Source organism: Actinia tenebrosa, unplaced genomic scaffold (genome assembly GCF_029948245.1).
Source record: "Actinia tenebrosa isolate PJP-AT-01 unplaced genomic scaffold, QUT_ActTen_1.0 PGA_scaffold1__47_contigs__length_23844297, whole genome shotgun sequence".
Taxonomy (NCBI): domain Eukaryota; kingdom Metazoa; phylum Cnidaria; class Anthozoa; order Actiniaria; family Actiniidae; genus Actinia; species Actinia tenebrosa.
The window spans coordinates 17,441,127-17,466,294 of record NW_028292578.1 but is presented as its reverse complement, the minus strand read 5'-3'; the positions used below and the strand labels follow the sequence as shown (position 1 = coordinate 17,466,294).

The following is a 25,168-nucleotide window of genomic DNA, read 5'->3' as shown; positions in this document are numbered from 1 at the left end:
CAGTAAATTAGGATACAAATTTTATTAAACACTCAAGGAAGCACGGGTAACGTAGCGGCAAGAGCGCTCGCCTCTCACCAAGGCGACCCAGATTCGGTATCGCTAGCCTGCGTAGCTCGGCCCTCGGGGAGGGAGGAGGGGAAAGGGGAGGAGGGGAGAGGGTAAAGAAGGGAGGGCTCTTCCTTCTTCTCTTCTGCCCCCCCCCCCCTAGAGCCGAGTTACGCAGGCTACGGTTTCGCATGTGAGTAGAGTTGTTTGATGGTTCTTTCCTGTGCTTCGAGGGTTTTTCCCCGCGTTCACCGGTTGTTGTGATTGTCCCACGCTGTGATGTAGCAGAGCTTAATAGATTTTTTTTACTTAGCAAAAAAGCTGAATCTAGAAAGAAACTACTACTTCCTCCATTTTGTCAATGAATTTCTACTATGGCGAAGTCCACCCGAAGTCCGAACAAGTCTGAAATATCCTAAGTCCTAAGTCTGAAATATACGAAGTTCTAAGTCTGAAATATCCTGAGTCTGAAGTCTGAAATGTCCCTCCAGGGCTTCCGTAGTTTTCAGATTTTTAAAGATATTTTCAAAAAGAAAACGCGGCATCAGGAAATTAGAATTCCTCAGAAAGACCTTTTATTACATTATTTATTTGTAAAAGGCTGTCTTAATATGTGTTTTGGGCTTCCTTTTAACATAGGAATCCCAGTCAACATTTTCCATAATATTCATCCAAGATGGCGTCTCGGTTTGGAAATAATCGTTTATTTTTCAAAACTCCTAGAGCACTTCTTAATACCCTTAGACCTACCCGCTCAGTGCCTTTATACTCTCAAGAGCGATTTTATTCAGCTTTCAGTTTGAATGCGAGTTATAGATATTGTACAAGAGTATTCATTGGACACCAAAGATGCGCTACTACTGCTGCCATACAGAGATATTCAACTAATTCTGGAACAGATAAACCCATTGGTATTTATTTGTATATTAAGTTTATCCAGCCCTTACCTCTCGTAAAATTAGGCATCCTTATGTTTTAATTATTAGCGCTTATCCGCTATGGGACTTAGGACTGTCAACCTGCATAAATCGAGACACCCCCCAAGAAATTCCACTTCGTACTAGATATAAATTTTATAGGCTCTAAAGCCCATGAACGACTGGTGCATACGTGAGAGGATCTGTTTAAATATCTAAATAGTCCTCTAGAAAGTTCTTTCTATTTTTGGTTGATAACGTCATCCCCAATTAACTTTTGAAAGATTTTCTAGATTGTAGATGCTTCTAGAATTTTCTAGAAGATTTAGAACTTTCTACTTTAACCACAGCGAGCCCAATTTAGATTAAAGTGAAATCGGAAAAATTAAATAATTAATGATTATTTAAATTCGAGATCAAGATAATGTCCTACGTAATGTAAAAGAGTAAAAAACCAATAAAAAATGTGCTAGAACATTTTTTTTCGCGCACACCTTTGTTTTCCTACATGATAGACCCTTTTCGAGTTCCAAATTACCACTGTGTTTCTTGACTACAGACTCATTTACTCAGGCTTAGCCTTGATTTTGTGAAGAATATTCACATGTTCCAGAGTAAATGAGTCTGTAATCAAGAAACACAGCAGTAATTTGGAACTCGAAACTTGACTATGTTTCTATGGTATCTGATGTCGATCTTATGTATGTATATTCTGACAAGGGAGGAAATTACAGTAAAATAAACAGTAAACTACACGAAATTACGGAGGACATTATCTTGATCTCGAATATAAAAAATAATTGATTATTTAATTTTTCTGATTTTATTTTCACCATTCACTTTAATCTAAATTGGGCTCCCTTGCTTTAACATCTACATTTTGTCGTATGACTATTATTAAATCATGCATTCCAATAAGGCTATGCCACTATTATTAGTGTCCATGGCACAATGTCTTACCACTGTTTTCATTGATACATGCTGATCAAGACAACAGTCCCAACAGGAAATACTGGCAATGCACTGCCGTCAATCAAAAGAAAGTTTTCGGTACCTATACATGTTCTGATTGGCTGTAGCATGTAGCAATTGTTATCTTGATCAACGCATAGCAATGAAAACAGTGGTAAGCACCTCTTACATATATTGGTTGTTTGATTAACATTTTCTATATCAACTTATAGGTTTTGTATTATTATTATCATTTATAATAAATTGTTGTATTTTTAATTTTTCAGATTATAAAAGTATATCCAACCTTGTTAAAGATAGGTTACAGGGTAAAGGCCATGCGGAAGGAGTGTTTGAAACTCAAATGGATGTTTTAGACAAGTTAGTTCAGTACAAATTTGGTGACGCAAGCATAGATGCTGTCAGACATCCTGTTGCAAATTGTAAGCATCCTAATAAATTACTTGGGTGCCCTGTTTGGGCCGTAGGTGAAAAAAATTTTTTTGTGTGGTTCTGTCATGAATCATTCCTTTGTGTATACTCATATACACATATACGCATTTGTATAATGTGATGCTGGGCTAAAGACGAAGGTATTGACTCATAGATCATTCAGGCTTCAGGTCTAATTTATTGTTAAGTAGCTTGCATTGCTCAGCAGTCTTCAGTGTTCTGAGCAACGCAGTTCTTTTCCCTTTTCTTTCCTATATCCCCACCTGTTTGCAACACTGCAGACTGCCTAGCAACCAAGGATAATTATTGTGAGAAGATTGTGAGACATTGTATTGTCTTGCAATGTCTTTCCTCAAGAGTGTCATCACAGGGGAAATCTATGCATTCCAAAGTGTTGGTCTCAAATTTAACCACAGGATCGGAGTCCAAGTGAAGATAGTCATGTATCTAGTTTATTATTGAATATGATGAAGAGGAACTTCTTGACTAATATTTGGTTCACATACTGTTTTTTATAGTATCACATCAACAAGTTTATGAGTTAGCTGCCACTGTTTTTAGTCTTACTGATACAGGTAAGTACCTGAGTTAATAATTTATAACAAGCTTATAAAAAGAAATTTCCATTACACCTTTTGCTGTTCATTAAGAGAAAATGTACATTCATTTGTGCCAATAGTTGTATCAATAACGTGTAATGTACTTTCATCAACACCACAAGTAACATCATTAGCGCGGATCAACTTTCAATAACGATATTTGAATATGCGTGTACATTCATAGGCATCAATGGACAATCAATAGCACGTTTGTACATTCATATGCGCGGATTGTATTTTCTTGTGCGCGAAATTCAACTTCAATAACACCAAATGACAAACAATTGCATTTATGGACAATCATTTACCCAAAAGTGAAAATTCATTAGTGCTATTAGCATAATCATTGACAATCTATAATGCGTTTGGACAATCATGAGGGTCAATGTTATATTCTATAGCGTGGTTTGACAAACATTTGCATGATTCGAATGAACAATGAGAGAAATAAAACAATCATTAGCGATTTTTGTTTATCACTTTAAAACGTATAAAAAAACTCAGGTAATTGCCTCCATAATAGCGGCTGCGTAGGAGAATAGCAGTTAGCTCACTTAAAGCAGCAATCAAAGCCGACCTCAGCCGTCCAGAGATCCAACAACATACGAACGATCGGGCTGAGGCAAGACGACAAGGGATTGCTCTAGGTCACTATAGAACGCAGTTGCTAATGGAAGGGCTCCAGAGAAATGTGGCAACTATCACTATCGCTAAATGTGGTCAGTGATTCAGTTATATGCAAACGTATTTGCCACGATGTATAAATGGCGAAGAAATTAAAGGCTAAAATAGATAAAAAATCGCTAATGATTGTTTTATTTCTCTTATTGTTCATTCGAACCATGCAAATGTTTGTCGAACCACGCTATAGAATATAACATTGACCCTCATGATTGTCCAAACGCATTATAGATTGTCAATGATTATGCTAATAGCACTAATGAATTTTCACTTTTGGGTAAATGATTGTCCATAAATGCAATTGTTTGTCATTTGGTGTTATTGAAGTTGAATTTCGCGCACAAGAAAATACAATCCGCGCATATGAATGTACAAACGCGCTATCGATTGTCCATTGATGCCTATGAATGTACACGCATATTCAAATATCGTTATTGAAAGTTGATCCGCGCTAATGATGTTACTTGTGGTGTTGATGAAAGTACATTACACGTTATTGATACAACTATTGGCACAAATGAATGTACATTTTCTCTTAATGAACAGCAAAAGGTGTATTTAGTTCCAATGTGTTTCATTGCAGTAGGAGAGGCTGCTTTGGAAATGGCTGTTCCTTTGTTTTGGTTGGGTACATTAGCTGGCAGCACAGATGCTAAATACTCTTATGCCAAACTATTACAGATTGGTAAGTTGTAAATGATAATAAGACCAGGTTAGGATGTTAGTAGGTTATCAGGCATTAGCGTGCACCTCCCCAACAACTTTACATACACCATGTTAAAACTTTTAAACACTAAAACAATATTTTATAATTATATGTCTGAAACCTTGTTTTTGTAATAAAACCTTATATTGACACCCTACCAACAACCTATCCACACCCTACTGCCCATCCTTTACAACCTGCTCACACCCTTCTCACAACCAACCAACAATTTACACAACCTTGTAACACCCCTTGTAACACCCATTGACTGTCCAAAACCTGCTTTAGTGTAAATCCTTGACATGGCAATAGTGTAAAAATGTTAGAAATTGAATAGATAGCTTATTTAGTGTGAATGAATTTACATGTGAGTGAAAATATTTTGAAAGGTCAAGGAATTGATGCAGATCCTATTGAGGCAGGGAAGATGTTCAAAGAACTAAGTGAGATGGGCCACCCATATGCACAAGTAAGAAGAAACAACTGAACAAAAAATAGAATGGGAAGAAGATGGGAGTTTACATTCTGGAAGGGGCAGTGGAAGCTATAGTACCAAAGTTGGAAGGATGAGAACATGCGTTTTGCCACAGAAATTCTTGCCAAATCCATAGGTAGCCCAACAAAATAGGAAAAAAAGAAAATTTATGATTTTTAGGCAAACGTTTTGCTTCCCTTGCAACTTCCCTGGGAAGGGGTACTTCCTGGCCCATTTTCCTGTTAAGAAAGCTATCAAAGTTCACAAAAGACCTTATTTCTGATATTATTTTAGTTTAGCCTTGCACAAATGTACTACAGTGGTGCTGGACTGGAACAAGATTTCAAACTTGCATTAAGTTTATTTGAGGTGAGACAATGCACATAAGACAGCTAAGATGGGATTTGCTAATATTTTGTGTTCTTGTCTACGATAATATTAGATTTGCAGTTATTGATTGCATGATTTACAATTTCTTTCTCTTATTCAGGTGAGTGCAAAAAATGGCATCCTTCCTGCATACATGTTTCTTGGTATGTTTAATAATTAGCTTGACTTCAAAAAGCACCTTGTTTTCTATAGTTTTCGCCTTAGTTATTCCTGTCTTTCTTTATCAAAGATACGAATTCCCAGGTATTTAGCATTTTCACTTTCTCTTAGGTAACATGTATAAATCTGGTCAAGGAGTCGATGAAGACCAGTCAAAAGCTGTTGAAGTTTACCAAGAAGGCGAAAGTAAAGGTAAAAAAAAAACATTTCATCTTGATTTGGCATAGGCCTCTTAGACAGGTAACAGTCCCTCCAGGCACACTTGAGTTGTTGAGTTGTCCCCCCCCCCCCCCTTTGGATTTGTGGGGAGTAGGAAGTAGGAGCAAATTCGAGGTTGCATGTTGGGAGAGGAAAAGTTGCTTCAAACCTGCCCCCCCTCCCAATCCCCACACATCCAAAATTTGGTTACCTCCATGTTCTTGGACTGCATGTTACTTCATAGCCACCATCTTAGTTGATATTAACAACATATTACTCATTGGCTTCTTTTAACAAACATGGCACTTGTCTCATTGTTATTTATATCACAAGGGATTTTTGTCTTGCACCCCAAGAATTAATTAATATGTTCTTAAGCTCAACCAGTAAACAAAGATTATTGAAATTTTTTTGTAGGTGATGTATTGTGTATGATGGCACTTGCATATGCCTACAGTCATGGACAAGGTGTTGATGTGGATCATGAGAAATCTTTCAGCTACCACCAAAAAGCAGCTATTATAGGTTGTTCAGCTTTTTTGTTTGAAAATTCTTTTTTTATCATGATATTTGAAATTTCTCAGTTTTCTTAATATATAAAGAAGGTTTAGGGGATACCAATGTTTGAGAATGCTCACCAGAACAAATTAGTATTACCGATTCATAAAGACGATGATGCCAACGATGACCATGATGATGATTGTGATGATGATGATGAGTTGTTTATAAGATCTGTTACTGCCTTGTAGGTTATCCTGCTGCTCAGTATAACTTAGGGGTTCATTATTTTTCTGGACGTGGCGTGACTTTGGACATGAGCAAGGCTGCAGACTGTTTCAGACATGCTGCTGAAAATGGGTTCGAACTTGCTCAGGTAACATATAAATTTTCCCACGCAGAGATTTATTTTGCGCCAAATTGTCACATTAGCTTGCTACGTGTAAATTCGTAAATTTTATAGACGAAAACAAAAATATCCAGAATTTTTTCAAAATTTCTGCGAGTTAGCAATGCCCAAACAGATAATAAGACCAGATGTTGTATTTTTCAGGGCTCGATAAAATTTGAAGGAATTGGTGTATAGGTGCATATAACTAGTAAAGAATCCTAAGACACAGCAAAGTTCCTCCTCTATGCATAGACTAAACAATTCATTGACAAAACCGGCTTTCGATTTTGCATTAGTGTATTGCTTCCCACCCACTCTCCCCCACCCCCGAACGCGTTCTCCTTGTAATCACCCACCCCCTTTGATCGAGATTCTATTCTCATTTTCTCGTTATTTGGTTTAGATAAATTTGGGAAACATGTATTACAACGGACTTGGAGTAGAGAAAAACCTTCACAAAGCCAAAGAATGGTACGAAAAGGCTGCAGAGAAGAACCCAAATGCAAAGGCACTGCTTGAAGAATTGGAAAGTGAACTAAACAAGAATGGAGAAAACAACGACAAATAAAGCAATTGTAAATAAATCTTGTAGGTGGTGTTTTAAAAGTAAGCGTAATGACTTCGCACTTCAAAATTTCTTGAAACTTTGTATTAGCATAAGCTTTCTAGTACACATTCTTAATCCTCGTAGGTTGACAAAGAAATCATTTTCAAGGGAATGACAGACACGTAGTCTGAAATGGGAAAAGGTTGCTATTTGAAAAGACTAAGCTTAGACCATATTCATCTAGAGAATTGGGAGAATTAGGTTATCTCCTAGTCATTGTTATTATGGAAAGACGAAAGATACCAGCAATATAAAACAGTAAAATGTGTCGTATTAGATGTTAGCTTCCTACGCAGACGTTCTCAGTATCTGTAACGCAAACGTTTCCCTCCCCTCTCAACCCCTCTAGAGAAGTGAAAATGTGCAGAAAATGTATGTAAGAATGAAGGAGGTAAACAGGTGTGTTTCCATCGGCTACGAATACCGGTACTTATAAAAATGGACTATTTTATCGCGGTATTTAAAAGGATCTTCAACCCAACATCTTTCACTCAATCATTTTTTCCGCATTTCGAATATCATTTCACTTTTATTTAACCTTGCCCTCGTTATGAAGTGCCCCTTCTCCCCAGCAAAGTATGGTTTATTCGTATCAGTGTCCTCCATCCAATGGATTCTTCAAATCTTTTTAATAATGGCCTCAGTGCTGGCAATGCATCTGTCTAATATCCGCCAGTGAGTCATTCCTATCAATTTCAATTTTCAATTTTCAAGACTTTAAGTCACCAAAAAAATAATTTTCTCATTTTAACACTAGAAAAATACCGGAAGTACGTCGGAAATGATTCGACCGGAAGCAGTTACGCAAATGGCTCTCGAAGTTAATGATTGACGTACATAGGAAATAACTAAGCTAGATCAGTGGAAACCTAACATGGCTTTTATAATTTTAGGAGATAACGTCTTGCTTTGACTTCTTTTTCTTTTTGATACCTCAAAGGAGATTATTTAGAGTATGTCTTAACAGATTTACCAATATTTTTTCCTTGAAATAAGATATTCGAATGGTGTATTTCTTAATGACGGACAAGGAGCTGGCGAGGACATGCAAAAATTTATGCCCGTGGTTACACGATGTCGAGACTCAAACTGAACCATACAAAGAAGGTAAGCATCCATGCTTTACGTTTTCCAAGGGATTTTTACCTAAGAGCTAATAAAACGTACCTAATTTGTAACAATATTTCTCGAATTCAAGATGGAAGCTCTGTCCTTGTACACAAGTTCGTTCGCGTGAACTATTTTTGACTTGTTCGTGCTAATTGAATTTATTCTTATAAACTGTTTGTCTATGGACTCGTAGTTTCTATACTGCTATCTCCTAAGCAACGTAATGTGGAATTTGACGTGTGGAGGTTCGGACCAGTGCTGTAAATCACTTGTTGATCATTAATGAACATAATTTCATGCTCGTCATCGCTTGTGAGATCAATAAAATTAGATATAAGTTTTGGTTTATAATGATACTAACTAGCTAACTAGCTTCAATAAAATGTGTACACATCTCATATCTTTTAAACATAACTCCGGATATGACTAAATCAGCTGATTGTATTTTATATGGTATGCAAAGTTTATGTTTATGTTTGTCTCTGCAAGTCTCTTTCGTTATTACCTCATGTTGGTCAGCGGTCTCGATTTTTTCTTGGCCGAAAATAATTGTTTCCTATCGAAAATGAAACCTTGTGAATATTTTACAAAGCTTTTTTTATCCAGTAATGCGATTGCACGCTGGTGAAAGATTATTTTGAGTACAAAAATAAAGAAATATTTTGTGATCAGTAATTCGGAATTCTGGTCGATAATTAGAGTCCAGGTCTCCGTGGCATAGGTGAATCACGTGATTATGGCCGAAGTTGACGGGTTCACAGTTATCGATCTTCCAAAGAAAGGTAAAAATGTGAAGAAAAGTCCCGAGAAAAAGATGCCAGACGGCCGTGTTTGCCCTGACCACTTCAGGGGTTGGCTGCTTAAGTGGACTAACTACATTAAAGGTTATCAAAGACGTTGGTTTGTGCTGTCCAATGGTTTATTGTCGTACTACAGGTAAAGTGCCTCTTGCTGTTGTGATCCAACATGGCTGACGATTCAGTTTTTGTGTCCACGTTTTAATTTAATGTTGTTGCTCACAGTCGGTTTGGTTATCTCGTAGGAGCCAGGCAGAAATGGCTCACACATGCAGGGGAACTATTAATTTAGCGGGGGCTTTTATCGACACGTTAGACGCTTGTAGTTTCGTAATCTCAAATGGCGGCACTCAAGCTTTCCACCTTCGAGCCTCAAGCGAAGTAGAGAGACAGAGATGGGTTACAGCCCTTGAACTGGCTAAAGCTAAAGCTATTAAAATGCTGGAATCAGGTTTGTGGTGTATAGAGCACTGTTAAGAGTGTTTTTGTTTTCTCGTTTTAGTATTTTAAACGCAGTTTTGAAAACAAATTTAATAGCGTTATATAGTTTTATTCAAATATATTAAGGTAAGCTTATTTAAAGCAAGAGTAATATTAGTATCGATCTGGGTTAACCCTCCGGCATCAGTTTAGTTTGTATAAAAATATATTTAACGTTGACAGAAAAAATTGAATATATTACTCATTTGATACTGACGTGTTTCCACACGCACACAAATTAAACCTTGATATCCAAGTCTAATTTTGTACAGTCTAGTATCAATCAAGGGGAAATCTTTTCCTAGATGTTAATAACAAAAGTACCAAGAATGAATTCTTTTCATTTCATTACACTTCCTCTGCTGATTAATTTGTCACCTGTTTTCATTATGTATGATAAAAGTGTAATTTAAGGTAGTCCAAAGAGAGGTAGCTCTACTTAGATTGATGGTCCCACTGTTTGGTCATGCCTAACATAGTGTTAATATGCTAGAAATCTTCTTTCAACTAAAGAAAGTTAGATTTTCTATTGGGGAGGGAGGGAGGGCTATGGGATATACACTAAACCTTTCCTCTTTCAATTAGTAAGAAATTCATGACCCTCCCATTTAGTCAACAAGAAACCAGCTTTTGTTAAAATAAAAAGGTTTGATCCTCCACAAAAGCTCAATTTTTTACTGAGGACCCTCCCTTCTAATGCCCAAGTCCTCCCCTCCCCCTCCCCCCCAAAAAAACATACCTATCCTACCTGGAATCTTTATATCTGTTATTTGCTAAATATACCTCTCCATTCTGTCAACCATATCTCGTTTCAAGCTCAACATCACTGGTCTAAATGACCGGCAAAGCAAAGATTGGCTGGACAAGTTCCAATTCTGGGCAGACATTGACTGATGTCTGGCCATTATCTTAAGTCCTGTATTTATCAATAATGCTGCTTCTTTCTGGACATCTCTATTTTCTTCCTATTTTCTAAAGATGACAACCTTGCTAAGTAACTTTGACAGCCGTCAAGTCCATCCCCAGCCATTTCAAACATACCCATTTCACACCATCTATTATTATATGTTTCAAAGCATGTTACTATAATCCTTGATGAGATGGAAAAGATGAACACTTCACACACTTTTTCTATTTTGATTTGGTGACCTTTTTTCTCCTGGTAAACATCAGTGAGCCTTGATTTACCAGCAAAGTTGTTATTGATACCCCTGAGTTCTTTTCTAACTCAACTAGTACTAAAATATACTCAGTTGCTATTTTTGGGAAAATCTATTCCATTATTTTTTATTTATTCAAACATTTCTGGTCAGTGTAATCAACAAAACCAAATGTATTTTTCCAAACCATGTCTTTTACTACACCTGTCTTCAGGCCATTGGCTATAATTACTATGTGAATAATTGTATATAGCTGGAGTTATGATTATATAAACACAGGAGATTGCCTATTAAAACTGCATCTCCTGTTGTTTTAACATTAATCAGTCTATGTGCGATTGGGCAAAATTCTTTTTAGGATACTATAATCAATCACTTGGGCCAGACATGATCAACATAAAATAAATTTATGCATTTTTCTTTTGTTTTTGCGGTAAATAAAACTCTTTCTTTGTAATTCATAAAATCTTAATTTTAAGTTACCATTAAATTATAAAACAGCAAGTTTATAGCTTTTCATCGCCAAAAATGGGTAATCTTAAGTTTAGCAAGCAAAAATATCAAGCTTCAATGGTTGATATTAATTTGTATTTCGTCATTGTTTCTGTTTTGTTATTGTTGTCACATTTATTTAAAATAAAATTCCTTTTTGTTTCAGCACTTTCCAATTCCCAGTTTCTTTCTTCTCCCTTCTCTTATCAGAAATATTTTCTTGTTTCTAAATAACATGAGAAAATAATTGTTGCACTGAGTCCCAAAAGGAACTGGGGGACAAAACAATAGGCCATCTTTATTTTGCAAATCCTCTCGGGACTCAGTGCAAGGGTGTATTGCCTACTTAGTAAGATGGTTTAGTTATGCTATCATTACTAAGTTGGTTATTTACATGTTTTTGTTAAAAAAGTGTCTCTTTCACAAGGTACCACTTGTATATTTTTCTCCAAAACAACATTTCTATTGTTTTTTTACTAGGATATTTTGTCTTGTAAAATGCTATGAAGCTTCTTCCTATTTCAGATCATTTTTTCCTACATTTGTTCTTAATAAAGACTGCACCTTGCTGTTTGTTTCCATTAAGGTTTTTATTCCGAGTGTCTTTTTAAAATGTATTTTATGTAAGTTCCATTCCTATCTCTAGTCCAGTTATCGCATTGAAACTTTTAAGAAAAGATCTGAATTGTTCTTAAAAATAAATCAAAAGGAAATTTGTTATTTTAAGGATTTTTGGTGAGTAAATCAAATCCTCGATTTCTTTGGTTCTTGACCTCTGTCATTAGTAATTAAACAAAGGTTTAACACTCTCATAATCCCATAACCAGCTACATTCATCTATTACTTGGGATGATAGGAATCCAACTGCTTGAGCCAGTCACAGATTGAACCAGTCACTTAGCAACACATTACATGTCACATTTCATTTACAACCAATGACAGAAGAGAAATCTGACAGTTTGTCAACAAGACTGTCTCCAATTGTCTTTGTTTTTTTCTTGGATCATCTATTTCTTTAGGCTTTTCTTGAATATTTAATTCTCAAGTGATCTTTATAAACTTTCTTTTTGAATCCAAACCAAAAAGCTTCATAGGTTTTTGCACCTGGAATCCCAGCATAAAGGTAAACAGCAACTTTAAATGAAAATGTAAAATATTGTTTAAGGTTTAGTGGTTGACCGCTAAAACGTGGTTTAGCTCGTCAGTTATTCTAGATTGCCTGGTCTTGAGTGGAAGCATTTATTGGATTCATTTTATGCTCTACTGGTTTTTAACAGTGTTCACTGAACTCCACACTTGCTACTTTATCATCTTTTCGACTCCAAGAGTATATTTCACAATATTTTATTTCTTAAAATTATTGCGGAATTAAATACATTTGTATCAATGACAAGCTAAACAGGGTGAAATATTTAAAGCACACAAGATTCCTTATGAATATAAGTACGAAATTTCTATAAAATATCTACTATTTATTTCATTGTTTTGTGGACATAAGTAGCTTTTTTCTCTGAACTGATTTAAAAAATATATATATTCAAATTTCTTCAAAGCAGGTACCTGCTAAGAGGACAACAAGGGTATCTTGATGAATGTCTATTTGTTATTGACTAATAAAACCACAAAAATACAGTTGTGAATATATTGAATTATTTTGTTTCAGCTCTCTCGTCTCGGTCTGTTTTGTATTTTGATTGAAGCTCTTTTGGCTAATGAGGTACAAATTTCATGATCAATAGAAAAACAGTTTTTCATTAGTTTCATACCTTCCGGACAAGTCCATTTTTTGAGTCTAAGATCTGTGTCATACAGAATCCTTAATTCAAAATTTGGAGCTTCCAGATAATTTATCAACTGTTCCTGTTCATAGCACCTAGATATTAACATTTACCAGAGCAAATTTCCTGGCAAAGGATATTTTAAACTTGACATGCATATTTTAGACACAAGAACTAGCACGATACATTTTATCAAATTACGAGAAAAATGGTAGTATTCTTGTAATGTGATGTTCATTATAAGACTCATAAAGAACTGTTCCACTAAAGATTTAGAAAATCTTGACAATAGAAAAGAGGTTTTACTTACTCCAAGTACAAGGAAAAGGAGAAAATATTATGGCCGGTGTTTTACACACAATGACCAAGGTAACTAAAATGAAAAAAAGTGGCTTGCAGTACACTGACAGAGCTTTAGTTTGATTTCTTTAAGAAAATGCATTGCAAGTTCTTTCACCCTCCTGCATTATTCCATTGAAAAATCATATTAAAAAACTTTTCTTGCACACTCCGAAGTTAAGGTTATAACCAGACAGTGAGTTTAAGCTTGGTATATATACATATATATATATATATATATATATATTCAAGCATGTAGCAAACATTTTGTGGAGATTATTTGTGACCTGGCTATTTAAAATACTGAATGTACAAAGAATGAATATCCCATTCACCCAGCTATCTCTTTCATTTTGCCTCATGAATGCACTGCTGCGATTGTTATTATCAATGTAGCTTTGTATAAAATCTCGAATGCTAATCTTTGTGGGTAATGTTCACAAGTCAAATATATGAATTATTAGTTGTGGAATCTATTAATAATTTTCTATGCATTACCAGTGACATACCAAGTAGCTGAATTCTAAATTCTATCAATTAACTGGCCTGGATTATTATGCTATTCAAATAGCAGATTTGTATACTTTTTGAGTCCTTAATTTAAAACTTGTGTTACTAGTAGTATTTTTGTCTCCTTTATTTTGAAATCTTTTCCTATTTACAATTTGGATGCATATACTATTACTAAGGTATTTATACTCTAATATTCGAGTTGCAGTATGTTTTTGAAACAAAAACAGAGAATGTCTTTCTTTCATGGGCTGCCTTTGAAAGGCATGAATCATCATCATCATCACATTGGGAGAAAGCTAGTACACCCCCACCATCCCATCCTATCATTTTGTTCATTCTCTTTATCTCATGATAACGAACCATGTTTTTTAGATGAGGAAGAAGATGAACCATTTGAGGACATCAAGCCATTGAGTGCAAAACTGGAAGACCTCCATACTTGTAATGATTTGGTAGGAAAACATGGCTCGGCATTGCAGCGTTCTATAGGGGAGCTACAAGAAATTGAAGATAATCAAACTCTTATCAACAAATTGAAGGCTGTCAACGAGAAGGCAACACTTTTCCGTATCACCTCTAATGCCATGATCAGTGTATGTATAAAACTGAATATTTTTCGTATAACATTTGTGGGCAGTCCCTGAAACTTTACCCTAATTATTTCATGTATTTATTATCCACGTATGGTACCCAAATTGTTTGAATAGGTTAAGGAGAATAAAATTCCTTTTCATTTTTCAAATGCTCCTGAATTCTTGAGGAAATACAGGAATGCATGCATGAGCGTACGAAAATGTTTCTCTGTTTCAATATTGGTAGTTACTGAACCCATTTTTACTTACAACCTCCTCATTAACAGACCATGTTAAAAAAGGGTTGTTGTGTATTGATAGGAAAATGGTACATAGCTCCTCTCCCCCCCTACGACCAAGACCTCGATATGTCCCTGTGACATAGTCAGATGAAATCTGCTCTTTGGCATCAAGTTAACATTGTTACTGAATATATTTGTTTTTCAGGCCTGTGCTGAATTCCTGGACTTGGCCCAGGCACAAGAGAAAAAGTGGCACAAATCCTTAGAATATGAAAGACACCAACGTATCAACCTAGAAGAGACTGTCGAAGTCCTAGCAAGACAGCACAATTTTCTAGAGCGAGCATGTCAACGGCGAGGTGGTGGCCCTCCGGGAGAACCACCAGATGAAGTAGTAGCTAATGACAGCGATGAAGATGAAAATGAATTCTTTGATGCAATATCAGAACATTCAGTTAGTGATTTATCTGTGAGGGGTAGCCAAGAAAGTATACAAAGCTCAACCAGTTCAGAAAGCTATGGAAAAGAGGTGGAGGCCAAACCACTGTTGCCTAAAGAAATGGAAAACAAAGTAGAAGGGGAAAAAAATGAAAAGCCCAAAGAGAACACAGTCACAACTCTGGCCACAGTATTTCCTCAGAGTGGTACATTTGCTGCTATATCATCTTATGTAAGCTGATATTGATATTCAACAGAGACTTGTTGACTATGTTGGAATATTTTCAAAACCTATTAGGCATTAAGCCATCCACCCAGGAGTGGTAAATGCATTAGAATTTGTTTTTCATCCAGATTATTATGATCCTAGAGTTTTCCTGTGTTCAGTTGGACCAATAGAACTCATATATTATATTATACCTCCATTAATGATATCACAAGCAGTGTTTAAAAACACTTTTTTGGCAGATCTAGCCTTGATTGTTCTTGTAAATAGCCCAGTTAAACATACCTTTAATTTTTGACTCCGTAAAGTAATGAAAATAGAAAGCTAAATGGAGCTTTTGTCTTAAACTAAGGACTTTATTGGTGTCAAATCACTTTTGTTTGTACACATGTGACTCAAGGAATTTGTCCTTGTTTTAAGCCATATCAAGAAGTCTAGGTTTTTGGCTTAAGTCAATAAAATTTCCAACAGTCTGACTATATTTTCAATTGGTGGAAGCCAATATCCTAGACATCTGGGGCTGTGTCTTTCACATAATGGCAATTATCATTCAAATTATTTTCCCCAATCATTTTCATAAGAGAAACAACTGCAAATAATTACCTTAGAAATAATATTCTGCTCATGTGCATTATGGTGAAAAGCTATTTTGCTGCAAATGATAGTCTGCTCATGTGCAGTTAAGTTGCTTTGTCAACACCAATAATTGCTTATTATTTGATGAAGTTCTAAATTTATAGTTCCATTTCTCTTACCCATAAATAATTTTACTTCATTCTTATCGTTGCTCTTTTTTAAAACAGCCCTCTTTTGATAAGGAATCAGTAAAGAAGCGTAGAACGTCCATTCAACCTAGACCAGATATTAGTATAAACTTGTGGAGTATACTAAAGAATTGTATAGGAAAAGAACTCACAAAGATTCCTATGCCAGTAAGTCAAGACTACTACCTTTTGTTCTTTGTTTTGCAGTAAATTATATCTTATTCCTTTGGGCATAATGTTTTTCTATTTCAGACCATGTAATACATTGATTAAGAAAAAATCAAGGCTTTGAATGAATGTCATCCATATTAATTTGTTTTCTCTCAAGGACTGCAGAGAGGGAGGGGTTGGGGAACTTTGGCCTCCCTACTTGGCCCACCTTGGTAATGAACAGTCACTCATAGTAGCTCTTACACAGAGTTTATTGCTTTTCAGGTCAACTTTAATGAACCTTTGTCTATGTTACAAAGATTGACAGAGGACATGGAGTATTCAGAAGTACTTGACAGAGCAGCAGCTTGTCATTCATCGTTAGAACAAATGTGTTACGTTGCTGCATTTACTGTTTCTTCATATTCAACTACTAGTCATAGAACAGGCAAACCATTCAATCCCCTGCTGGGGGAGACTTTCGAATGTGATAGGTCATTGGAAAAAGGATGGCGTTCACTTGCAGAGCAGGTATATATATATATCTATTATGTGCTACCATTATTAGTCCTAAGGTAATGTTAAATAAATAGTAAGAGAAAAATATCATAAGCCATTTAGCCTTGGCAAGACTCCAACCCATATTTTCCATTTTCTTGTCGGATGTGTTAACTGCTACACTACAAGGGCCGAACATGCTGAAAATGCAGCTGGACAATGGAGTATCGCCCAATAGACCTCTCAACCTTCGTTGTACCCATTTCAGACCACGTGATGCCACTCTTGGGAGTTGATTCTTTCATATGTAAATGTTTTAAAATTTTCAACCCCAAAGGACAATTCTCAGGGGAATATCATATGGTCTGAAATGGGCAATTTGCATATGAAGGTAAAGAGATCTATTGTCGGGAACCCAGGGTAATATTTATTTGCTCTGAGAGAAGGTTGGAAAAAATCAAATCCTCAGTCCCTTTTTTCACACAGGGATCCAACATAATTTTGGTAAAAAAATTAAAAATTTGCCTATCCTTTTGACAACTTTCTGACACCCGTTAAGAAAGTTATTTAGAGATGGCTTAGATTACCTCGTTCTTGAAGAAATAAGGGGTTCTTTTATCTCAAACTTAAACCTGGTCCCAAGAAGTTTGTGTTATCAGGATGCCACTTGACCCAAATTATGGTAATCTTTATCTTGTTACTTGTAGGTGAGCCATCACCCACCAGCATCAGCACTTCATGTTGAGCATAAGGACTGGATATTCTGGCAAGAATTCACAGCTACAAGCAAGTTCCGTGGCAAATACCTGCAGATCATCCCACAAGGAGTAGCACATTTGAAATTTACCAAATCAGGCAATCATTACACATGGAGAAAAGTTACTACAACAGTACATAATATTATAGTAGGAAGACTTTGGGTTGATCAGGTAAATAGCCTGTGTCAATTTTGATAACCTTCTTTCTCTTTTATTTTGACAAAAAATTAATATCCGAAATAGCAGTATAGTTACAATCTGTTTTAAATTGTGTTTAAGTTTTTTACTTATCCACTTGCTACTTCTACTTAATATATGAACCAGAGCTGTACAACTAAAGCTTTTGATGGCAGATCATATTGGAATTTAGTAGTTGATTTTTCAAAAGGAGAAAACCAGAGAACCTGGAGAACAGAATGCAACTCTACATTTATCTGTTGGTGGGTTGGTGGAGTCTGAACATGATGAAATTAGCAAAAGGTGGCCCATTAGCAGTGCACACCACCTAGGCTTTCCTTTCCTTTCCTTAAAGAGTTTTCATTAGGAGGGCACTGCTTTTACAATATCTTCTACAGGGAGGAAGATAAAATAGACATTTTTTGTAATTGAGAATGTTTGTACAGAAGAAACATGGAAACCATAAATATCCAAAACCACATAAAACCTCATTAGTACTCTCAAAAATATTTCATTCCATTGAATATTATTCTGTTCTTTGTTGTCAGTCTGGTGAGATGGACATAGTCAATCACACCACAAATGAGAATTGCCATCTAAGATATGATGCTTATAACTACTTTGGTAGAGACACTCCCAGAAAGGTTAGTCCTTGATAAGGGTCGATACTCCAAATAAGATGTAATATGTAATATATATCTCGTAGTAACCCTGCTAGCAGTCCTTTTTTATTTTTATATTCTTGCCGAGTTTTTTTGCTTACCTGGCTTGTGTTTTTGTGGTTCTTGATTGCTACAAAAGGAATGTGCCTGGATTCAGGGTTCATGCTACTCCTTGAAATCCTTGAAAAGCCCTTGACAATAGCAATGTTACTGGATACTCCTGGAATGTTCCTTGAAAATGCAACGGTTGTTTATTTATTATGATTATCTACAGTAACCTAATTTTTGTTGAAAATCCATTTATTACTTACGTGAATAAGGTTGTTAACTTATATGCTATTTTCCATCATTTCATGTCAATGATATGGAGCCTAAAAATAACGTATGGTTCCTATGCATTGTTGGAAGAAATCCACAAACAAAATTGATCCTTGATGATCATATTTTTGGACCTTGAAAAGTCCTTAAAAAGTCCTTGAATTTTGACAGTGTCGGAGGTGTAGCACGAACCCTGTGGATTTGGTATTTTTTCTTTTCAGGCATGCTGCAAAATGTCATTTAAAAACTTGGAAGATAAGACATAAGCATAAAATGTTATTTCATCAACTTATAACTGACCAGTCACTACTAAACTGACTCCCTTATTTTTTGGGTGCATGTTACTTCATAGCCATCATCTTAGTTAACTATACAAAGCATTCACATGGCTGCACATGTTACTATCTGACACACCCTGCATTTTGTACTTGTGTTAGGTTACTGGTGTGGTTACTGATGCTTCCAAGGTGGTACGATATGTTATATCAGGAACATGGGACCACAAAATTGACTGTGCCAAAGTAGTTTATCATAAGCCATCAGGTGGTAAAGGAGCAGTGCCTCCATCCTCTCAGAAGGGACAACCCCAGACCCTTCCACCTTCCACAATATGGACAAGAGTCTTACCCCCGTAAGTACAACACTGTGGTCACTCAAAATGTCGTTCAGTTCATCAAAATGAATGTAAACATTAGGGCAAATTTGAAGATGCCGATGTAGCTGTCAACCTTTCCTGTTTTGAAAGATTCTTTTCTAAAAAAATATATTGATATTGTTCTAGCAATCTTTATGCTATTTTGTTGCAAGACTGCACCTGCCCCCCTCCTTCCAACCCCCATTTTGGAACTTCCTCAGAATCCAACCCCAACCATAACTAGCTTGTCTGGTTCTAGTTCTATTTAAACTCTGTTTCTGTCAATCAAACAAATTGCTAACTCAGGCACTTCAATTTTTCTTTCTATTTTAATCCCTTGACCATATCATGGTGTCATGAGGTTTTATGTTGACAACAGCACATACCAATGAATAAATTTAAAAAAAAAACATTAAAAAAAATTATTCAGAAAAATTTGGTGGTATTCAAATTAAACTTGTTGTCATAATTACATAAATCATTATGTTTAAGATGACAGGTCGGTTCCAGAACTTTCATTTCCTTAGCCTTCTCTGCAGACATTCCAGGATGTCACAAAAGGAAAGCATAGTGTGATGATCTTAAGGATGACAGCCATTGGAGGCTATGGTTTCCTCTAAGAAAACCCTGTGATTAGCTTTACCAGATCATACATCTATACCACTACCGTTACCAATGCATTTGACCTTTTTCATTACAGTCCAGAGCATGACCAAATGTACTTTATGACAGAGTTTGCCATTACTTTAAATGAGGAGGAAGATGGAGTTGCTCCAACAGATTCTCGTAACAGACCTGATCAACGTCTGATGGAGAACGGCAAGTGGGAAGAGGCCAACCAGGAGAAACTTAGAATAGAAGACAAGCAAAGAGCATGGAGACGTCGCAGAGAACAAGAATCTGCTGATGCTCTGAATGAAGGCATTGTTTTAGAAAGCTACAAGCCTGTCTGGTTTGAACAAATTGTTGATGAACTAACCGAAACTCCTATGCATGTATATAAGGGGGGTTACTGGGAGGCCAAAGAAAAAGGGGATTTTTCTTGTTCTCCAGATATATACTGAATTCTGCAAGAAAATCAGTCTACAGAATCAATATTAATAACCACTATTATTGTCCCATGATTGAATTCAGTTCAACAATGATCCGATCCAAGAACAGTAGTCTTTTTTCCTCATTTCAATCCTCATCATAGGGACCACCATCCTCATCTGCTAAAGCTCCTGACAGCGTTTTTTTGGAAATTTAGATACAATAATAAAATTCGCTTTGCTTTATTCAAAATTACATTTTATTCTTGTAACAGCTTAGTGTTGCAAGCTGAAGATAGTTTGGAAAGCATGTTAATCGGCCATTTTTTCCAGTTTTCTGTAAGGCATAACTACACTTCTTGGTTCAAAATATGTAGTTCCTCTCACAATGATTTAAGGTCTTGGTTAAATCTGACAATTCTTCTTATAACTGAAAAAGGTTATAATAACTTTACAGGTGATAACATCAGTAATGATATTTAAATTTAAATAGGTTGTCATTAAACCTTGTGGAATTGAGCTAACTTCACAATATCTATACCATTTCAGATGCTTAGGTTTTTCATAAGCTGAAACTTATTAAAAGAAAATTATCTTTGCATAGTTAGCTTATAAAAAGATTTGGTGTTAAAGCTTGATGGTAGTTGCAAAGAAGCATAAGTTCTTTTTTACAGTTCACAGTCAATCATATCATTGTAGTAAATGTTTCATTGGTAGATTTCAATCACTCTCACAGGGGCGTATTTAGGGGGGCTCCTAGGGTGCCCATAACCCCCTTTCTAAGCCACAAAAGTGATAAAAAAGAGCAAATCATACCATAGTGTTATGACGTCATGATAAAACATTTGGTGTGTAGGGACCCCCTTTTGAAAAATCCTAGATACGCCCTTGTCTTAATATGCTTTTTATAGGTGGTTTGCTGTCATTCCCAAGAGAACAATATTAAACTAACCTTTAATGCCAAATTGGTTGATAAAAGAAATCAAAGTAATTTTTTTGTTTAATTCAACTAACATGGTATCCACAAAAGCCAGTGATAAATAAACCTTCAGGAAATAAATGAAGAGATTACTTTTTATTGTTATCAAATGAATTATTAAATGTATGTAAAATGTTCTGGGGGCGAATAATTATTTTAAAGTTAGTAGCAGGGGGTCTCTCTTGAAAGCTCTTAATTTTGCTTTGGTAGATTTGCATATTTATTGCAAGTCCAAGACCTTAATTCGAGGAGATTCTTATGTTCTTTGTGCTATAAAAAATAGATCTTTTCACTTTGGATGTAATGTTTTCCCATTTCAGACCACGTCATTCCATCGAGAATATGCACAATTATTTGTGTTGTATGATTCCATGTGCAGCCATTTAACAACGAATTCCCTGCTAGCAGAGTCTCTCTTCTCTTTCTTTCCTTTCTTTCAGGTGGGGAGGAAGGAGACTCTGCCAATGTAGAGGTTTCCTTTGATACACCGCCATCCACGATTGTGGATAAACAAAACCAGTTTTAAAACCGGTTTTTAACCGATTACATGTAGTGTGCATGAGCAAATGTAACACCGTAGCGCCAAACATTGTTTGACGAGAGCAGCTGTCAAAATCATGAGTCCAGCATTGCTAAGTTACGTCACACATGCACAACAGAAATAACGTCCTACATCAGCAGAGTCTATTTTTGTCTCTCAACCAAAACAAAAGCAAAATAGGCTCTGCTAGCAGGGAAAACAAAGAATTGATGCTCTAGAGAATAACATGAAATGGGGAAACATTTCACCCCAGTTAAAGAGGTCTGTTAAGACTCTAAAAGGCCTGTCTATTGAGGCAGTCTATTAAAAAATGCAAGACTGTTTAATTCACTGAGTTTCATAAATGACCATTCATTACCTTCATTTCATGTGGGTTCTAAAATTCCTTAGGTTAGAAAATTTTAATAACTTAAAACTAATGCATTACAAGAAAGGTAGTGTTTGTTTTGCAGAATTATTAAATAAACTTTATTTAAAATCTTTCTTATCACGCATTATTGAAAAGAGATGACAGGGTCAGATGACAGGTCTTTTCTCAATAGGAACCCCGTTAGAGTGCAGGCATTTAACCAGTGAAAAAAAAATACTAGTCAACGTATAATAGAGGTTTTTTTTAGTCTAATATCTATTTCACGGGATTAGTGACTTCACTCTAGGCCCAAGAGATACAAACTGGTTAGAGTTAGAGTGAAGTCATTTAACCCGTGAAATGGATGTTAGACTAATACACGTTAGTATTCATATTTGTTTTCTTTTGTCTATTTGACTATTACATCTTAACTATTAAATTTTGTTTCACAGGTTTAATGTCTTCACTCTAGCCACTGTGGTGGCGTGGCTAGAGTGCATACAATATATTCATGGAAAATGTAACTAACAAAATTGTACAAATTAGTGCAAAGTTTTGTAGGTCTTATGGCCTACTGAGGTCTACTGAACTTATTAATTTGTGCAAGTTCCTGCAAAGTTTTTCATGATATGGTAGAGCGTATGCAGTAAAATGAAATAAAAACAAAGTTGATACTGACAAATAGTAGCTATTTAGTGACTATTAGTAATAGTTGTTAGCACTCAACCAGATATTTATTAAGCAAAAGACACAAATGGTCTCTTGTGTATTTGTCTTTGTATGATGAATGTGCTGGCTGAGTGATAGCAACTATGAGTTACTAAATAGCTACTATTTGTCAGTAGCAACTTTGTTTTTATTTCATGGTTTTACTGCATGGGCTCTGTGATGTCACATACACCCAATAATGACTCGTATTACAGAACATGCCAGGCATGGTTTACCAGTATCCTTCAACAAGAGCATCCTTCCACCTCATGTCTGTTTTGCCAATGTTTATTATCTGGAAGAGTAATTGAATCTAAGTTCCTGTTAATCTCTTGTCTTTCTAAACCCAGAAGTATAGAATCTACCAGTTCATCAAAACACTCCGTAACATTTATATTTTTAACTGAACTTGTCTCATAAAATGGAAGACCAATGTTTTCAGCAAGTTGCTTCCCTTCGACACTGCTGACCTCTCTATCACAGTTCAGATGACACTTGTTGCCAATAACTATTGCTTTGACAGAGTCTGTTACACAATGTCTAACCATTTCACTATACCTGGAAAAACAAAAACAACAAATTTATCAATAGACCTCCCCCATTTCAGACCATTTCATTTTAGGATACAAGATCAGGTAAAAATAAACAATATGGATACGACTCAAACAGTTGAGCTGCAATAAGAAATTCTTTTGCATTAAGAATCATACAAGTGAGGCTGTCAGGCCAATACGGCGCTTGTCTTATTTGCATCTTATTTGCATGCATCCATAATAACTGCTGTTAATCTTATTATTTTCAAGAGAAAGACAGGTCAAAAATGGTAAGTAAGCATAATACTTAATAGTAGTAGACTATATTCCTTTGTTTTATTTTGACTGTTAAGGTACAGACACATGGTGCAACATTGCACGCAACAGGACTGTTGCAGCGTGTTTCTACCCCTGAAACTTAGTGTATGCAACAAATCTGAAGTTGATTTGTGCTCTACTCTTGCAACATTGCGCGTAACAAATTTCATCATGTGAACAGGGCTGCAACACTGCGTGCAAAATTTTGACATTTCAAGCCAATCAGCTTGCACTAAATTTATAACCGCTGACCAAATTCTAAGCATATCAGGCTGACACAAGCGATGTTGCGTAATTTTGTTGCAAGGTTTGTCACCCCGATTCAAATTTGTTACTGGCAATGTTGCACATCTGTCCTCACCTTAAGTCTCAGATCGTACAACTTGTTTCATAGGCCCAGTAACTAGACTTGGTTTTTTTTTCAAGAGTGATTTTTACTTGGCCCATGAAACAAAGCTGTACATTATCACTAAGTTGCTTACTATCATTTTAAAATCCCTCTATTAAATATAGCTACTATATAAGCCCAAGCTACATCCAGTTAGTCATTATTTCCCCCATTCATTCCAGAAGGCTTTCCTGCACTATAAATGCAGTTTTAAAACCATGAGCATACGATCCGACCATAGCCTCCACTGTTCAGAATCTTTGTTCAAATCCAACATGGCAACATATACAGGCAATCTATATGTTGAACAAGTAAATCCTTATAATATCAGGTGAGATTGTCTTACTGTCACACTTTCACATTCTAGAGTGCAAACAATATAACCGTGAAATTTTACTAATACTAAATAGCACAATTTCATGCAAATTCCCTTGTTTTCTATTATTTAATTAGCACTATTTTGTACTATTTAGTAATAATTAGTGTTTTGCGGATGAATTTTTTGCACTCTATCGAATTTATCGAACAAGGCATGTTAAAAGTCCAGATTCTCATAATATTCCTGAGGTTATTCCTACGACAATCACGATTGCATCCTACCAAATAAGTTCAATGTTACATTACGTCACGACTTATAAAATTAGCGAAAGACAATTATACAGCTTACCCGATCATTACAAAATAATGTTCAGATAAGTTGATCAATTCAATCCATCCTTACCAGAATATAATGTTATGAAAAGACTCTCTTTTCGTTATATCATACACTAATAACACTCCTCTAGCTCCTCGGTAATAGCTTGCAGTAGCTGTTCGAAATCTTTCCTGTCCGGCAGTATCCCATATCTGGAGTTTGATTTTCTTGTTGTTTCGTTCTAGCGTTTTGACGCTAAAATCCACATTCATGGATGAGTCACTCGAGGGTTCGTATTCTTGATTTGTGTATTTACAGAGTAATGATGTCTTGCCCGTCCTGTAATCACCAACTATTATTATTTTAAAGAAATATTCAGCATTATCGCCTGAAGTGGGAGACATCTTTTTCACAGAAAAAAATAATTTCCTTCTTGATATGACAGGAAGCGATAAATCCAAAACCACAGGAAGACCAACTTTTGAAAAAGCGCTGGTTACTGATAA

At 35.8% G+C, this 25,168-nt stretch overlaps 3 protein-coding genes across 5 annotated transcripts; 2 read left to right on the top strand and 1 right to left on the bottom strand.

Annotated features, from left to right (window-relative positions):
* Nucleotides 1-712: 712 nt before the first annotated feature.
* LOC116308018 (uncharacterized) lies at nt 713-7,076 on the top strand. The gene is made up of 11 exons (XM_031718366.2): nt 713-959; nt 2,204-2,359; nt 2,888-2,944; nt 4,233-4,334; nt 4,745-4,824; nt 5,125-5,199; nt 5,321-5,363; nt 5,491-5,571; nt 5,995-6,102; nt 6,327-6,451; nt 6,870-7,076. The coding sequence occupies exons 1-11, from the start codon at nt 725-727 to the stop codon at nt 7,032-7,034; spliced, it is 1,227 nt and encodes a 408-aa protein (XP_031574226.2). The 5' UTR covers nt 713-724; the 3' UTR covers nt 7,035-7,076.
* An 841-nt stretch (nt 7,077-7,917) lies between these two features.
* Nucleotides 7,918-21,288, top strand: LOC116308046 (oxysterol-binding protein 1). Of its 3 annotated transcripts, XM_089032130.1 has the most exons (11): nt 7,918-8,180; nt 8,883-9,119; nt 9,226-9,431; nt 14,115-14,335; nt 14,762-15,226; nt 16,024-16,152; nt 16,420-16,665; nt 17,340-17,561; nt 18,116-18,211; nt 18,985-19,178; nt 19,882-21,288. In XM_089032130.1, the coding sequence occupies exons 2-11, from the start codon at nt 8,920-8,922 to the stop codon at nt 20,243-20,245; spliced, it is 2,343 nt and encodes a 780-aa protein (XP_088888256.1). In that variant the 5' UTR covers nt 7,918-8,180; nt 8,883-8,919; the 3' UTR covers nt 20,246-21,288. The 3 variants fall into 3 exon arrangements, with proteins under 3 accessions (XP_088888256.1, XP_088888258.1, XP_088888257.1); XM_089032132.1 differs by lacking the exons at nt 8,883-9,119; nt 9,226-9,431 and having other exon boundaries at nt 7,919-8,180; XM_089032131.1 differs by lacking the exons at nt 7,918-8,180; nt 8,883-9,119; nt 9,226-9,431 and adding an exon at nt 13,106-13,259.
* Nucleotides 21,269-25,167, bottom strand: LOC116308051 (ras-related protein Rab-3A). Its single transcript, XM_031718405.2, has 2 exons — nt 24,750-25,167; nt 21,269-23,347 (listed from the first exon to the last, which is right to left on the bottom strand). Exons 1-2 carry the CDS (start codon nt 25,064-25,066, stop codon nt 23,035-23,037), a joined length of 630 nt encoding a protein of 209 aa, XP_031574265.2. The 5' UTR covers nt 25,067-25,167; the 3' UTR covers nt 21,269-23,034.
* Between the last annotated feature and the right edge of the window lies 1 nt (nt 25,168).

Excerpts from the sequence above, each read along its gene's own strand:
- LOC116308051 (XM_031718405.2), bottom strand. The coding sequence starts at position 25,066 with ATGTCTCCCACTTCAGGCGATAATGCTGAATATTTCTTTAAAATAATA. Across the intron at positions 23,348-24,749 it reads TTTCATAACATTATATTCTG|GTATAGTGAAATGGTTAGAC; the intron begins GTAAGGATGGAT and ends TTGTTTTTCCAG.
- LOC116308018 (XM_031718366.2), top strand. The coding sequence starts at position 725 with ATGGCGTCTCGGTTTGGAAATAATCGTTTATTTTTCAAAACTCCTAGA. Across the intron at positions 2,360-2,887 it reads CAGACATCCTGTTGCAAATT|TATCACATCAACAAGTTTAT; the intron begins GTAAGCATCCTA and ends TGTTTTTTATAG. Across the intron at positions 6,103-6,326 it reads CCAAAAAGCAGCTATTATAG|GTTATCCTGCTGCTCAGTAT; the intron begins GTTGTTCAGCTT and ends ACTGCCTTGTAG.
- LOC116308046 (XM_089032130.1), top strand. The coding sequence starts at position 8,920 with ATGGCCGAAGTTGACGGGTTCACAGTTATCGATCTTCCAAAGAAAGGT. Across the intron at positions 14,336-14,761 it reads CCTCTAATGCCATGATCAGT|GCCTGTGCTGAATTCCTGGA; the intron begins GTATGTATAAAA and ends TTTGTTTTTCAG. Across the intron at positions 15,227-16,023 it reads TTGCTGCTATATCATCTTAT|CCCTCTTTTGATAAGGAATC; the intron begins GTAAGCTGATAT and ends TTTTTAAAACAG.